Source organism: Pelodiscus sinensis, chromosome 1 (genome assembly GCF_049634645.1).
Source record: "Pelodiscus sinensis isolate JC-2024 chromosome 1, ASM4963464v1, whole genome shotgun sequence".
Taxonomy (NCBI): Eukaryota; Metazoa; Chordata; order Testudines; family Trionychidae; genus Pelodiscus; species Pelodiscus sinensis.
The window spans coordinates 215,134,723-215,149,410 of NC_134711.1; the positions used below are offsets into that span (position 1 = coordinate 215,134,723).

Genomic DNA, 14,688 nt, shown 5'->3' on the forward strand with positions numbered 1-14,688 from the left:
GATTATCGGGTATCTTAGTTTTCCATCCATCTCAAATCTTCACACTTAATTTTCCAGCCTTGAAGGGAGATCCTCAGCTATTGTACATGTTCATTGGTAGAGCCCTGCGAGTCCAAGGAGATACAGATACGGATGCAGATACAAATGTCATATCTAGAACCCTGCAAAATTGCAGATATCCACTTTTTATGTGCAGATATCCAATAACCATTCTGAGATCCACAGATCTTATTACAGATAGGATAGATATTTCCGGATGGATGGAGAATATCTAGATTATTGAGCCGGGCTCCAGCACATAATTTCCTCTTTTCCTATTTTTCCTTTTCTTGTTATCTTTGTTGTGTGTCAAAATGTTGGGATTCTTTCCTTAAGAGCTTTCTCTGTTTCTGTCAGATGAGGGCTTGGATTTCCTGTCAGTTATGTTCTTGTTGCACTGTCTTATGTTGGCTTTGAAGGTACCTTTGAAGTACTTTTTTGCTCTCTTCTCATCCACTGGTTTGACTCACTTGTAAGAACACAGCCTGCTTTAGGAGTCATTTGTCTGGCAGTGAAGATCATGTTGATGGTACCCAAGGATGGTCTGAATCAACATTGTGATTCTGTATTCAGCAATACAGAACTGCCAGTTGAGGCAAATTTTGGCAAGGATCTCTCTGGAGGTGGATAACAGGGTTAATTCTCTCTAGTTTCCAATCTGGTTTGTCTCCTTTCATGAAGATGGTCACATTCATGACATCCCAAAAATTGTCTGGGATTGTTCTGAATTTCAAATCTTGAGCCTGGCAAGCCAATTTGTCTCCTTGTTTGAAGATTTTGACAATGATTCTGTCAGCTCTAGATGCCTTATTGTTCTTCACCTGTTTGATGGCTTTCTTTATCTTGTTGAGTGCTGATGGATTTCTAAAGTTATCCTGGTCAAGACGTTGAGGGATAAAATCAAAGATATTTTTATCCACGTTGGAATTACTATTCAGGAGGTTTTCGAAGTGTTCCTTCCGTTGTGCATTGATTGATCAGCGCTGTCGTTGAAAATGTCGACTGTGTCACTAGATCTAAAGGAAGTTAGTTCTTGGGTACAGGGTCTGTAGAGGGCTTTGGTGGCATTTCCTGGGTGTTCTCCCACCACTTGTTTTAAATTTAATTGGTTTTCCTTTATGTTCACCATCAACTCAAAGCTGAGATTCAAAGGAAAGATATGGACCAGTGGTCAACATTGCCCATTATATTTTAAGATTTCTTTCTGTTTTCCAAGGATGCAGGATTCTGCTCTTTTTCCCTCCTCCCCTTAAGTTGGTCCTTTTTTCTGCTTCAGACTCCTCCTCTGGTCCTGATAACTTTTACTCAGAATCCCAGCTTGCAAAGAGATATGCACAAAAATAGAAGCTAATGCACACTCTTCTGTAAATAGGGGCTTTGCATGCAAACATACATTGGCAAGTGTTCAATCTTGATTTTTGTGTACGACAGGTATTACTTGTGCATTTTGGAGAATATTGCCCATATTTCTTAAGTCAGTGCTTGACTGCTCTCAGTTGAACGTATTGGAAGTAAAATAGCATTGCTGCAAACATGGTCCTTTTCAAAATGTTATTTGGGCAGGGAGTGGGTCTTTTGATAGTCTGCAATGTTATAACAGAGAGAAAGGTTTAATGTCTAAAATGTAAAGATAAGAAAAACTAATGTAGACATTTACAAAAGAAATACATATGGAGAAACTCTCGAAATCTGAGCCAAATTCTGATCTTGTGTTGAATTATTTTTCATTTACACTAGCATAATTGAGAGCAGAATTTGACATTTTATTCTAAAATGTGTTATTTTTTTAAAAGGGACAGTATTCAGACATATTTGAAAGTGTATAAAAATAGCTCTAACTAATAGTAGAAAGTATAACTAATACTGTTATGTGGTAACATGTTGGTTGAGCAATCTTAATCATAAAGCCAGTTTGTAAAATTGCTTTGTGTAAGAAAACATGCTGAGGCAATATTTGTTGCACTTGCTATCAAATATTAAGTAGCAGTATTACAAAAACATCATGTTCAGAATAAACATGCATTAATCATTAGCGCATACATTCAAGATCTATTATATGTCTTTCATATTAGAGAACAAAAAGTGACATGCTAAAGCAGGCACATAACCTAGAATATTGAGTTTATAAATATTATGTTATTTGTATTGCTTTTTCATTATAAACAGAAATTATTCAGGAAATAATAGTAGCCAGCCTTTTGAAATAGTTGAGTCAAGAAGACACCTGTCTACCCTGCTACATGAAAGTTTCAGTGGTAAATTTTTTAAAAGTATTCTATATTAAAACAATTGTTCTTCTAAAGTTTGTATCCATTGGAACTGCTCTGAACATGCCATGCGCAGGCTCAAAGCTTGTTATACGAGGAATCAGGTTTTTTAAGTTGGTCAATTAGCAACAATCTGACATAACAATCAGAATTCTTGAGTCTTGTTTTTCTCCTCCCCACCCATCCTAGAATATTAGCTGCATAACCGAAATGTAGCCCCATGATAATAGGTGAGGCATAAATAGTAGGACTGTAAAATCTGCTTTCCACTTGACTAGCACTGAATATTTATGTATCATTTGAGATCCTTCCACTGTGCAAATTGGTGTGTGAGTGGACGTGCATACTATGTCCCACCTCCACTATAGAGGCCTCGTAGGAGCATAGAACAAAAACAGTCTCAGTTCTCTTCTGAACTCAAGGATTGTGACTGTCACTAGCATTTATCAGACTTACACACAGAGCTGCGCAGCTGAACAGTGGTGGCTGTTGGCCAGCCACCTAGCTTTGGAGGCAGTGCCCCACCAGCAACAGCAGAGAAGTAGGTAGCAATACCCCTATGCCAAATACTTTGCTGCCTTCAGAGCTAGATGGTCAGAGAGGGGCAGCTGCTGACCGAGGGCTCAGTGCTGAAGGCAGCCAATGCGGAAGTAAGGATGGCAATACCAGACTAGACCGTGAATTTGGTAGGACTCTCCTTTCCTCTCTCAGTACGTCCACTCATGTGCCATTGGCAATTTAACACTATATATTGGAGTTTGTGAATAGCACTATTTTAACCATTCCTCCTCACACATTTCTTATTCTTTCTCTTATAGATGGACAAAAGAGGAAAAAATCCTTAAGAAAGAAACTGGACTCATTAGGGAAGGAAAAAAACAGAGACAAAGGTACAGTGAAGATTAAAGAAGTACATATTTACATAATAACTGTACATTTTTATGAAATTTGTAGACTGAAATGTGTCTCTTCTGCAATAAGACTGTTACCTCAACTAATACATTACCTAGTCATCTGCCCAATGGAAAAAATACTATATTTTATATTGGTTTTTTTTTGGTCACTGCTATAATTTAGCTGCACTGTATAATAAACTTTTGTTACGCAAGCAATCTTTTTTTAATAGCAAACAGAAGTTGTTATTGTTTAAAACATGGTCATCTGTCATTGCTATTGTACAGTCAGCTCCAAGTAATTTCAGGCTGACACATATATGGCCTAATTTTTGAGGACACCTCAAACCAGCCTCTAAAGTTGCCCTCACCATTTTGTGCTTGTAGATCAGTGGTCACCATCCAGTTGATCACGATCGACTGTTTGATCACGGAGGCACAGCCCGTCGATTTTGACGCAGTGTTCTCAGCTCTCCCTTGTTCTCCCCCCCACCTTCAACGAGGAGCCTGTGCTGGCGCTACTGCCTCCTGCCCTTGCAAAATTGGAGCCAAAGCCAGTTTCCTGCAGCGGGGAACGAGGAGAAGTCCTGCAACTCCGCGCTAGATCTGGCTTCTCAGGAAGCACACTGCTCCTCCCCTCCCCACAGCAATGTGCTTTCTTGTCTTGCCTTTCTTTTCCCGTGACCCAGGGAGGTGGGCGGGTGAGGGAGGTTAGGATGGAAGCAGAGTGGCTGGATTTCTTAAAGGAGCCGCTTGTGCTCTCCTTCCAGCGCTGCATGCAGCTCCTTCCCAAGATATACTCTTCCCTGGAGACCCCCAAGTACTGGCCGAGCTGTTCTTGCCCTCTGCCCCCTGGCCAGACACCCACTAGCACCCTGTTCCTGCCTCCTCCCCCTGACTAGACACCCATCAGCATTCTGCTCCTGTCCCCTCTACTGTGCCCAGAAACCCTGAATGTTCTTTAGTCAGATTTATATCAGTGTTTTGTTGTTCTTGACGGCTACATCTGTCACCATTTAATTAAAAGGGAAAAGGCTCAAAAATTAAGTACCTTTCTTTTGTTTGTTTTTACTGCTTTGAGTGACTCATCACTGAAGGAAACAACAAATCTTGCCGGATGTGAAAAACTAAACATTAGAGCAAATGCTCCTACCCACATATTATAGTCAGTGTTTTCAGTTTCTACCAGTGTCATTGTACTTCTGTTCTCTACCTCCTTGTATTTATAGTCACTGTGCTCATCCATCTTGTTGTCTGTGTTTGTCCCTGCATATTTTCCAAACATTCTATTTTGCTGCTGACAGTGAGTGTGCAGAGTCTGGGGGAATAATAAAATGTCAGTGTTGATCTGACTGGGAAATTGTCAGAATTCCCTAGCTTGCTCAGAGCAAGATTCTGTTCCCTTACAAATTCACTTCTGTTTTTGAAAACAGGAGAAACGGAACCTTTCACTAGGGTTACCAAATGGTTTCAACAAAAATACTGGACACATTTAACATTACATCACAATCTACATTATATCTTATTTAGAAAATATCGGACATTTATATTTTCTCAATTTGTTTCCCGAGCAGAAAGCTCAAATACTGGACTGTCCAGTTCAAAATCAGACACCTGTCAATCCTACCTTTCACCTGTCTCTATTTATATAGGCATTACTTTAAAGTTTAAGCACCCATTCTTTGACTCTGCACCCTTGCTTTGTAGAGATAGATGTTTCCTGGAATGGATTTCTCCTGCAAGATTTTATCAGCTGATTCTTCATTCCCTCTCTTTCAACCCGCTCTTAAAAACATAGAGTGAGGTAGTTTCCTTGAATACTAACTAGAGAAGATATGTGTATAGTGACATCATGATGGGAGTTTTAGTCTCTGGAAATGGTATGATCATTTTGTTTTATTTTAATTTTTTATGCTTTCAAAAAGCACTAGTGATGAACCATGAAACTTTTAAAGTTGGTTTGTTCAGCCTTGTGAACCCCAAAGAGGATGTATCTGGTAGATTTTTTTTGTTTGTTTTTGACTAAGGGAATTGCTGATTATTTCTAGAGGAAAAAAACCCAGTGCGAATAGATATTTGACTTGTCTTTCCTGCCAAAAATTCTGGAAACCTTCTTCCATGTTTATTTTCCACTCATTTTCTGTTAATTTAAAAGTAGTTCTTACTGTTTACACTTAGGTTGCCTCAGTAATAATTCACTTCACTGCTGTCAGTATGCCTTGGCTTATTCTATGGAGAGAAGAGCTCCATAATAAATATAAAAAAAGGTTTTTTTCATTATAGTGTCTCAGAAATAGTTTTGTTCCAGGCCTCATCAGTGCCTAGTTGTGTTTCATTTTATTAAATTTCTAAAATAATGTCTTTTGTGTTTTCTAAGCATATGAGTAATTTAAAAAACCACATAGTGTCACTTTTGTTCTTATGGCAGCTAAGAACTTAAGGATTTCCTCATTTAAAAAAAAAGTCTTTCCTACAGAAAAAGGATAACTAAATAAAACAGCCTTAAATCATGCTTTGCAGGTCAATGAACTCAGACCAGCTAACAACGTTCCAGTTGCAGATCCCTCACTGAGAATACCTTAGGTGAAATCTTCAGTAGGAGTTTTACCATTGACTTCAATGAAACCAGTGTTTCACGTTGCTTCCAGCCCTCCAATACTTGCATTTAATTCTTCTTCAAATGAGCTGTATATCCATTTCACTGTAGGATTATGCACATGTCATGCACAGGTGACAGAGATTTTCCCTTAGCAGTATCCATCAGGGAAGCATAAGTGTCCTCTGGTCCCTGGCACTACAGCATGCATATAAAAAGTTCCCCACTGACCCCAACCTCCCTCTGTTCCTTCCTACCATCAGTGACAGTTGTCAGAGTTTTGACCTGTATATCTAAGTCTTCCCTCTTATAGTGTATATACAGGTTGAACCTCTCTAGTCTGGCACCCTCAGGAGCTGACTGGTGCCAAACTAGAGAATTTGCTGAACCAGGAAAGGTAAATATTGTTCATCAGCATTACCATCACTTCCACTGCTTACTGGGCTCTTAAAGGACATTTAGGGGTAAATTAGAGCTAAATAACAGCACAATACACTGAGAGCCAGGACTGTTGGCTGTGAACGAACTTTATGGGGCCACGGGAAACTTGGCCACACTCATAAGAAGCCAGCACCCCAGCTTCGATCAGTGTCTGGCAGAGGTGCATGCTAGTAACAAGTGTGACATTTGTAGAGGGTCCAAAGCCCTATTTAAAATGGATAGGGCTGCTAGGCTACAGTACCTGTTCAAGCAGTCTGTGCTTCTCCCACCGTCAGAACCTTCCTACTCAGAATGGGAACCGAGGAAGCATGAGTTGGTTAAGAATGCTCCTTCTGTTCTGAATTTTGAGGCACATTCTCGTTGCCAGTACCTAAGAAGTGACCACATAAGTTTCCCAAAGTCTTGGTATCAGGACTTTGAAGTCTCCAGTGAAGGCAATGAGTGGAGGCATGGACTTGAAGGTACATTCCAAAAGGAGACATCCCCAGAAATAGTCTATAAGCCAGGAAAAATTGCTGATTCTAGCCTGGGAAAGGCTCACTGAGACCAGTCCCAGAAGTACCAGTGCATCTTTTGGTAACAGGATGTCTCCGCTATAAGTCACCCTGATATACATCCGTTCTGCACTAAAGTTGATGCTTGTAGGAATTCTGATGTGTTATAAATCCTCCCATTCTCCGCTCTTAAATTGCGCAACCCCCTAAACTCCAATGTGTGCAAATGGAAGTCAGCCGCAGGAAAAAAATCTTCGATTTAAGTTGTTCCGCTATAAGTCCAAGGTTTTTGGAATGTATCTTGGACTTGTAGTGAGGATGACCTGTACTGTACACTTAGGAGACCTTTCTGGTGCTCTCTGTACCCCAGGCTTCCAGGCAACCAGCGAGTTGTTTAACCAGATAGTGCCAGCTTCTCCTGTTGTTCAAGAATCTTGTCCAGTATCAAGATTGTAAGTGCATGCTCCCATGGTCCTGACTTCAGCCCTTGAACATCATTTGGTACTGGTGGCTTCTAGAGTTGTGCCTCCTCTCTATGGGGTGCCATCTAGAGGGAAGCCAGTGATGATCTTGCTAGTACCATCATCTCCAGACTCAGTGCCAGTCTGCACTAAACATTAAAAAGGCAGTAGAGCAGTTTTTAAACTAAGAGATGGGGGAAAGCCGATTGGTGCGGAGATGTACGTAAATCGGAGGGAGACTTTGATAGAGATTCTCTAAGCTGTAGTCAGAAAGAAAGGAGGGGAGAGGGCAAACCATGGGCCAGAGCAGACAAACAACCGCATACAAAAGAATCCAATGCATCAGGGAAGGGCAGTGGCACATTTTTAAAGTGCTTGTACACAAATGCTAGGAGTCTGACTAATAAGATGGGTGAACTAGAGTACCTCATATTAAATGAGGAGATTGACATAAGTGGCATCACTGAAACCTGGTGGAATCAGGAAAATCTGTGGGACACAATCATCCCGGGATATAAAATATATAGAAAGGATAGAGCAGGCTGGGTGAGTGGTGGAGTGGCACTGTATGTGAAAGATAATGTAGAATCAAACGAAATAAAAATATTAAGTGAATCAACATATTCAATAGAATCGCTATGGATAGTAATTCCGTGCTCCAATAATAAGAAATTAGCAGTAGGGATATATTACCAACCACCTGACCAGATCAGCGATACTGACATTGAAATGCTAAGGGAGATTAGAGAGGCTACCAAAATAAAGAACTCTATAATAATGGGGGATTTTAATTACCCCCATATTGACTGCATACATGTCACCTCAGGAAGAGAAGCAGAGATAAAATTTCTCAATGGCTTAAATGACTGCTTCTTGGAGCAGCTGGTGCAGGAACCCACAAGGGGAGAGGCAATTCTCGATTTAGTCCTGAGTGGAGTGCAGGATCAGGTCCAGGATATAACCGTTACAGGACTGCTTGGGAATAGTGACCATAATATAATAAAATTCAACATTCCTGTGGTGGGAAGAACACCTCAGCAGTCCAGCACCCTGGCATATAATTTCAAAAAGGGGAATTACACAAAAATGAGAAGGTTAGTTAAACAGAAATTAAAAGGCACAGTGACTAGAGCCAAATCCCTGAAAGCTGCATGGAAACTTTTCAAAGACACCATAATAGAGGCCCAACTTAAATGTATACCCCAAATTAAAAAACATAGCAAGAGACTTAAAAAAGAGTCACCGTGGCTTAACCACCATGTAAAAGAAGCAGTGAGGGACAAAAAGGTATCTTTTAAGAAGTGGAAGTCCAATCCTAGTGAGATAAATAGAAAAGAACATAAACACTGGCAAATCAAGTGTAAAAATGTAATAAGAAAAGCAAAAAAAGATTTTGAAGAAGAGCTAGCCAAAAACTCAAAAAGAAATAACAAAATGTTTTTTAAGTACATTAGAAGCAGGAAGCCTGCTAAAAAACCTGTGGGTCCCCTAGATGATCGAGCTATAAAAGGAGCAATCAAGGACGATAAAGCCATTGCGGAGAAACTAAATAATTTCTTTTCTTCAGTCTTCATTGATGAGGACGTTGGGGAGATTCCTGAATCTGCACCGTCCTTTGTGGGTGATGAATCTGAGGAACTGTCCTGGACTGACGTGTCATTAGAGGAGGTTTTGGAACAAATAGAAAAACTTAATATTAACAAATCTCCGGGACCGGATGGCATTCATCCAAGGGTTCTAAAAGAACTCAAATGGGAAATTGCTGAGCTATTATCTGTGGTTTGTAACCTATCCTTTAAATCTGCTTCCGTACCTAATGACTGGAAGGTAGCCAACGTGACACCAATATTTAAAAAGAGCTGTAGAGGCAATCCTGGCAATTACAGACCGGTAAGTCTAACTTCAGTACCGGGCAAATTAGTCGTAACAATAGTAAAGAATAAAATTGTGAAGCATGTAGAAGAACATAATTTGTTGGACAAAAGTCAACATGGTTTCTGTAAAGGGAAATCCTGTTTTACTAATCTGTTAGAGTTCTTTGAAGGGTTTAACAAACATGCAGACAAGGGGGATCCAGTAGATATAGTATACTTAGATTTTCAGAAAGCCTTTGACAAGGACCCTCACCAAAGGCTCTTGTGTAAATTACATGGCCATGGGATAAGAGGGAAGGTCCTTTCTTGGATTGAGAACTGGTTAAAAGACAGGAAACAAAGGGTAGGAATAAATGGTAAATTTTCAGATTGGAGAGGGGTAACTAGTGGTGTCCCCCAAGGGTCAGTCCTGGGACCAATCCTTTTCAACTTATTCATAAATGATCTGGAGAAAGGGGTAAGCAGTGAGGTAGTAAAGTTTGCAGATGATACAAAACTGTTTAGGATAGTCAAGACAGAGGCAGACTGTGAGGGACTCCAAGAAGATCTCACCAAACTGAGTGATTGGGCAACAAAATGGCAAATGAAATTTAATGTGGATAAGTGTAAAGTAATGCACATTGGGAAAAATAACCCCAACTATAGGTACAGTATGATGGGGACTAATTTGGCTACGACAAATCAGGAAAGAGATCTTGGAGTTATCGTGGACAGTTCTCTGAAAACTTCCACACAGTGTGCAGCGGCGGTCAAAAAGGCAAATAGGATGCTAGGAATTATTAGGAAAGGGATAGAAAATAAGACCCAGAATATCTTACTGCCCTGTATAAAACTATGGTACGCCCACATCTTGAATACTATACTGTGTACAGATGTGGTCTCCTCACCTCAAAAAAGATATTTTGGCCTTGGAAAGGGTTCAGAAAAGGGCTTTGCTAAAATGATTAGGGGTTTGGAACGGGTCCCATATGAGGAGAGGTTAAAGCGACTGGGACTTTTCAGTTTAGAAAAGAGGAGACTGAGGGGGGATATGATAGAGGTATATAAAATCATGAGTGGTGTGGAGTGGGCCGATAAAGAAAAGTTATTGATTAGTTCCCTAAATAGAAGAACTAGAGGACACCAAATGAAATTAATGGGGAGCAGGTTTAAAACTAATAAAAGAAAGTTCTTCACACAGCGTGTAGTCAGCCTGTGGAACTCCTTGCCAGAGGAGGCTGTGAAGGCTAGGACTACAATAGAGTTTAAAGAGAAGCTAGATAATTTCATAGAGGTTAGGTCCATAAAAGGCTATTAGCCAGGCGATAAAATGGCCTCTGTCTGTCAGAGGCTGGAGAGGGATGGCAGGAGACAAATCGCTTGATCATTGTCTTCGGTCCACCCTCTCTGGGACACCTGGTGCTGGCCACAGTCGGTAGACAGGATACTGGGCTAGATGGACCTTTGGTCTTACCCAGTACGGCCGTTCTTATGGTCTTATGTTCTTCTTATGTTCAGTCTCTCTGATACTGATGGGGTCAATTCCTCTGCAGTCTGAGGAAATAGATTTTTCATCAGACTCTGAGATTGGATCATATCTGTCTTGATCTAAGCATGCCCAGCAGCCTTAATGAGGAGCTTGCCCATAGTTGTACCAGCCAAAGCCTTAGAACTTGAAGGACCAATGGCCTGCACATAGCTGGGTCCCACTTCCATCTCACTGGCCTTCTTGGGACTTCTTTCCAGATTCTAGAGCCTCTCCACTCTCTTTCCACCTTTCTATATTGGCTAAGTGTCAGGAATATCTGCAACAAGGCCACTGTCTTTCCTTACCCCTTACTGGGACTGTTCTGAGGGAACAGTGTGTTCAGGACTCTCCTATGGAAGAGGTCGAGGAGGGGCCTCCTCAACAACCATGGGCTTTTTCTTCATCTCCTGATGAGGTCAAAGTGATTGAGTCTACTTTTCCTGATCCTGATTAGCTTTGAGCCCTGTGCTGCAGCCCTAAAGCATCTGCATTAATCCAGCTGGCAGGGGTGGGGGGAAGGAAGGTTTTGCACGCTTCTGGGACCCCGCCCCCACTGGACTGGAGACGCACGGGGATCAGGCACTCCATCTGTGTGATTTCTTTGTCCTCAGGCACCGCCCTCACAGTTCTGATTGGCTGAGACCTACGGCCAATGGGAACTGCGGGGGTTGTGTCTGAAAGTGAGGGCAGCACATGGAGCCACCTGCCCCTGTGTGTCTACTGCTTCCATGAGGTGGGGGGGGGGGCATAGCAAGTGGGGAGCCTTCCTCAGCCCTGCTGTGCCATGAAATGGGAACTGCCCAAGGTAAGCACCCCACACTTCCTCCCCTTTCATGAGCTTTGAGCCCCCCCCACACCTTAGTTCTCACCAATATGTTGCACCCCATCCCATCCTCCTCTCTTAGCCCCCCTTTTCACCCTAAATCAATCATCCCCAGTTCCAGCCCAGAGCCCGCACACCCAGTCAGTCCCCTCACACCCTTCCACACCCTGAACCTCTGCCACAGCCAGGAATCGCTTCCCACATTCTGAACCCATCATGCAATGAATAAGTTAGCTAAATTTTGCTTTTATTGTATTGACAACTTACTTGAAAATTTTAAAATACAGGCAGTCCCCGATTTACGCGGATCCGACTTATGTCGGATCCGCACTTACGAACGGGGCTTTTCTCGCCCCGGAGTTCACGGGCGGCGGGTCGCCACCCGTGTCCTCTGGGGCGAGAAAAGCTTCTCCCGGTCTCCCTGGTCTGCTGGGGGGGTCCAGCAAAGCCGCTGGACCCCCCCAGCAGACCAGGGACACCCGAGCAAAGCCGCCCAGGCGGCGGGAGTCCTGCTGCCTGGGCGGCTTTGCTCATTTGTCCCGGAGCAAAGCCGCCCAGGCAGCGGGACTCCCGCCGCCCGGGCGGCTTTGCTCCTGTCCCCCTGGTCTGCTGGGGGGGTCCAGCAAAGCCACTGGACTCCCCCAGCAGACCAGGGACACCCGAGCAAAGCCGCCGCTTGGGCGGCTTTGCTCCCGGGCAAACGAGCAAAGCCGCCCAGGCGGCGGCTTTTCTCTGGTGTCCCTGGTCTGCTGGGGGGTCCAGCGGCTTTGCTTCTGTTCCTCTGGTCTGCTGGGGGAGGTGCAGCTAGTGCCCCCCCCAGCAGACCAGGCTTTTCTTGCCTACCCCTGGGGTAGAGCAGCTGGGGGCTGCCGAGTTGGTCCCGCAGTGCCGCTCCGGACCAACCCGGCAGCACCCCAGCTGCTCTGCCCCAGGTGTCCTGATTCAGCCGCTGCTGGTCAGTTTCAGCAGCGGCTGACTTGGGGACGCCTGGGGCAGAGCAGCTGGGGTGCTGCTGGGTTGCTCCAGTAGCGCCGAGGAGCCGCGCTACTGGAACAACCCAGCAGCACCCCAGCTGCTCTGCCCCAGGCGTCCCCAAGTCAGCCGCTGCTGAAACTGACCTGCGGCTGACTACAGGAAGCCCGAGGCAGAGTTGCTCTGCCCCAGGCTTCCTGGAATCAGCCGCTGATTAGTTTCAGCAGCAGCTGACTTGGGGACGCCTGGGTTTCTTAAGTTGAATCTGTATGTAAGTCAGAACTGGCGTCCAGATTCAGCCGCGGTTGAAACTGATCAGTTTCAACAGCGGCTGACGCCAGTTCCAACTTACATACAGATTCAACTTAAGAACAAACCTACAGTCCCTATCTTGTACGTAACCCGGGGACTGCCTGTATTTTGTTCTATTTATGGTTATAGATTTAATATTATTGTATATGAGTGGTTGGTTGGGTGGGGTGCTGGGCATACAGAATCATGTGGTGGCTCATGTGATTAATGGTGGTTACAAAACTGACGCTGGAGTCACAAAACATTCAGTACCAGTACAAGTGAGAGGCTGGTCCAGTCTATCCGCTTTTGACATATTGGGGCTCCTAATCAATACAGAGAAATCTATTCTGATACTTGTTCAAAGAATAGAATTCATTGGGAGAGTCATGGACCCTACAGAGGACAGGGCTTTCTTGCCAGAGCAGAGGTTCCAAACAGTGTGGGTCTTTGATCTACATCTAAAGGCATGCCTGGTCACGATGATTTGGAATTGCTTCAGACTTTTAGGAAACATAGGGTGTGTCTAGACTACATGCCTCTGCTGACAGAGGCATGTAAAATAGGCTACCCAACATAGTCAATGAAGCAGGGATTTAAATATCCCCCGCGTCATTAAAATAAAAATGGCCGCCGTGCTGTGCCGGCTCAGCTGATCGTCAGCACAGCATGGCAGTCAGGACGCGGATCCGTCGGCAGGGAATGCCTTTGTCGACCGCTCCCTTATGCATTGTGAAACGAGGTTTACAAGAGTGGTCAACAAAGGCGTTCCCTGTTGACCGAGCCGTGTCTTGACTGCCGCGCTGTGCCAACAATCAGCTGAGCCAGCACAGCGCGGTGACCATTTTTATTTTAATGAAGCAGGGATAGTTAAATCCCCGCTTCATTGACTGTGTCGGGTAGTCTAATTTACATGCCTCTGTCGGCAGAGGCATGTAGTCTAGACATACTCATGGTGACATACTCTTATGCCGGGTGGGCAAAAGGGCCTCCACAGGCCGGATCCGTCCCGCAAAGGGGGTGGGCCCTGCTGCTCCCCTGCCCTTAGGCCGGAAGCCTTCTCTGCTGTGCCCCCTCTCCGCACACTGCTCAAAGTGCCACGTGCTGCTCTCAGGGCAGGGGCAGAGCAGAGATGGCTTCACACATTTCTCCCCCCCAGGCCTTAATTGGCCTGGGGGCAGAGGAGTACGCAAAGCCTCCTCCCACCCTACCAGGAGCACATGGTGCTTTGAAGCATTGCGCACTGCTCGCAGGGTGGGAGGGAAGTAGAGGAGACTTCAGGCGCTCCCCTGCCCTTAGGCCAATCAGGGTCTGGAGGCAGGGGATCTGCGTGAAGCTTTCTTCGTTCTGCCCCAGCCCTGCGAGGAGCCCAGGGCACTTTAAAGTGCTCTGGGCTCCTCGCAGGATGGGAGGAGGCTTCCCACGCTCCCCTGCCTCCAGGCTCTGATTGGCCTGAGTTTGGGGGAGTGTGCCAAGCCTCTTCCAGGGCATAGGTGCCTAGTGGCAAGGAGGGCAAAGGAGGTCCTCCACCCCCAGACCAGTTATGGTCTGGGGGTGAGGAAGCCCTGCCCCTTCCAGGGTGGCCCGGGGCTACTTCAGAAATTTGTGAAGTGGCCCCTGATCAAAAATTATTGCCCACCCCTGCTCTTATGAATGCTAGGCTATACCTCTGAAAACTGCAGGGTTGGTTCACCTTGGTCTTTTTGCCCCACCACAACAATCACCCGTTCTAGTCACAGATGTATCATCTCTAGACTAGGGAGCTGTCTTAGGTCCGCATCTTGCTCAAGGCTTTTGATCTTGTCAGCAGTCTGATGGAGCAGGAAAGGTATTGACAAAATGTCGAGGAGAAAGGAGAGGGATAGATATGGAAACTGAGAAAGGAACAAATATTAGCTCCACTACCATAGCTGATATAATTGTTTAAATGAAGTCCTCCATTAAACAGCAGAGGAGAGATCTTCACTAGCGTGTGTTGGGCCTTTTAAAGTTGAACTTTAATGATTGCCTTCAAATTGGGATCCCTAAAT

General features: G+C 44.4%; 1 protein-coding gene and 1 long non-coding RNA gene across 9 annotated transcripts in view; one reads left to right on the forward strand and one right to left on the reverse strand.

Annotated features, from left to right (window-relative positions):
• ARHGAP6 (Rho GTPase activating protein 6) overlaps nucleotides 1-14,688 on the forward strand; it is a 479,589-nt gene that overhangs the window by 411,287 nt on the left and 53,614 nt on the right. For all 8 annotated transcript variants that reach the window (XM_075914907.1, XM_075914901.1, XM_075914913.1 and 5 more), the window contains exon 3: nucleotides 3,125-3,196. In XM_075914907.1, coding sequence (XP_075771022.1) covers nucleotides 3,125-3,196 — 72 coding nt within the window. The remainder of the gene's footprint in view (nucleotides 1-3,124; nucleotides 3,197-14,688) is intronic.
• The window catches only part of LOC142823721 (uncharacterized), a 34,190-nt gene continuing 20,967 nt past the window's right edge, over nucleotides 1,466-14,688 (reverse strand). Inside the window, exon 3 of the long non-coding RNA XR_012898872.1 lies at nucleotides 1,466-1,622. This is a non-coding gene — a long non-coding RNA (uncharacterized LOC142823721). The remainder of the gene's footprint in view (nucleotides 1,623-14,688) is intronic.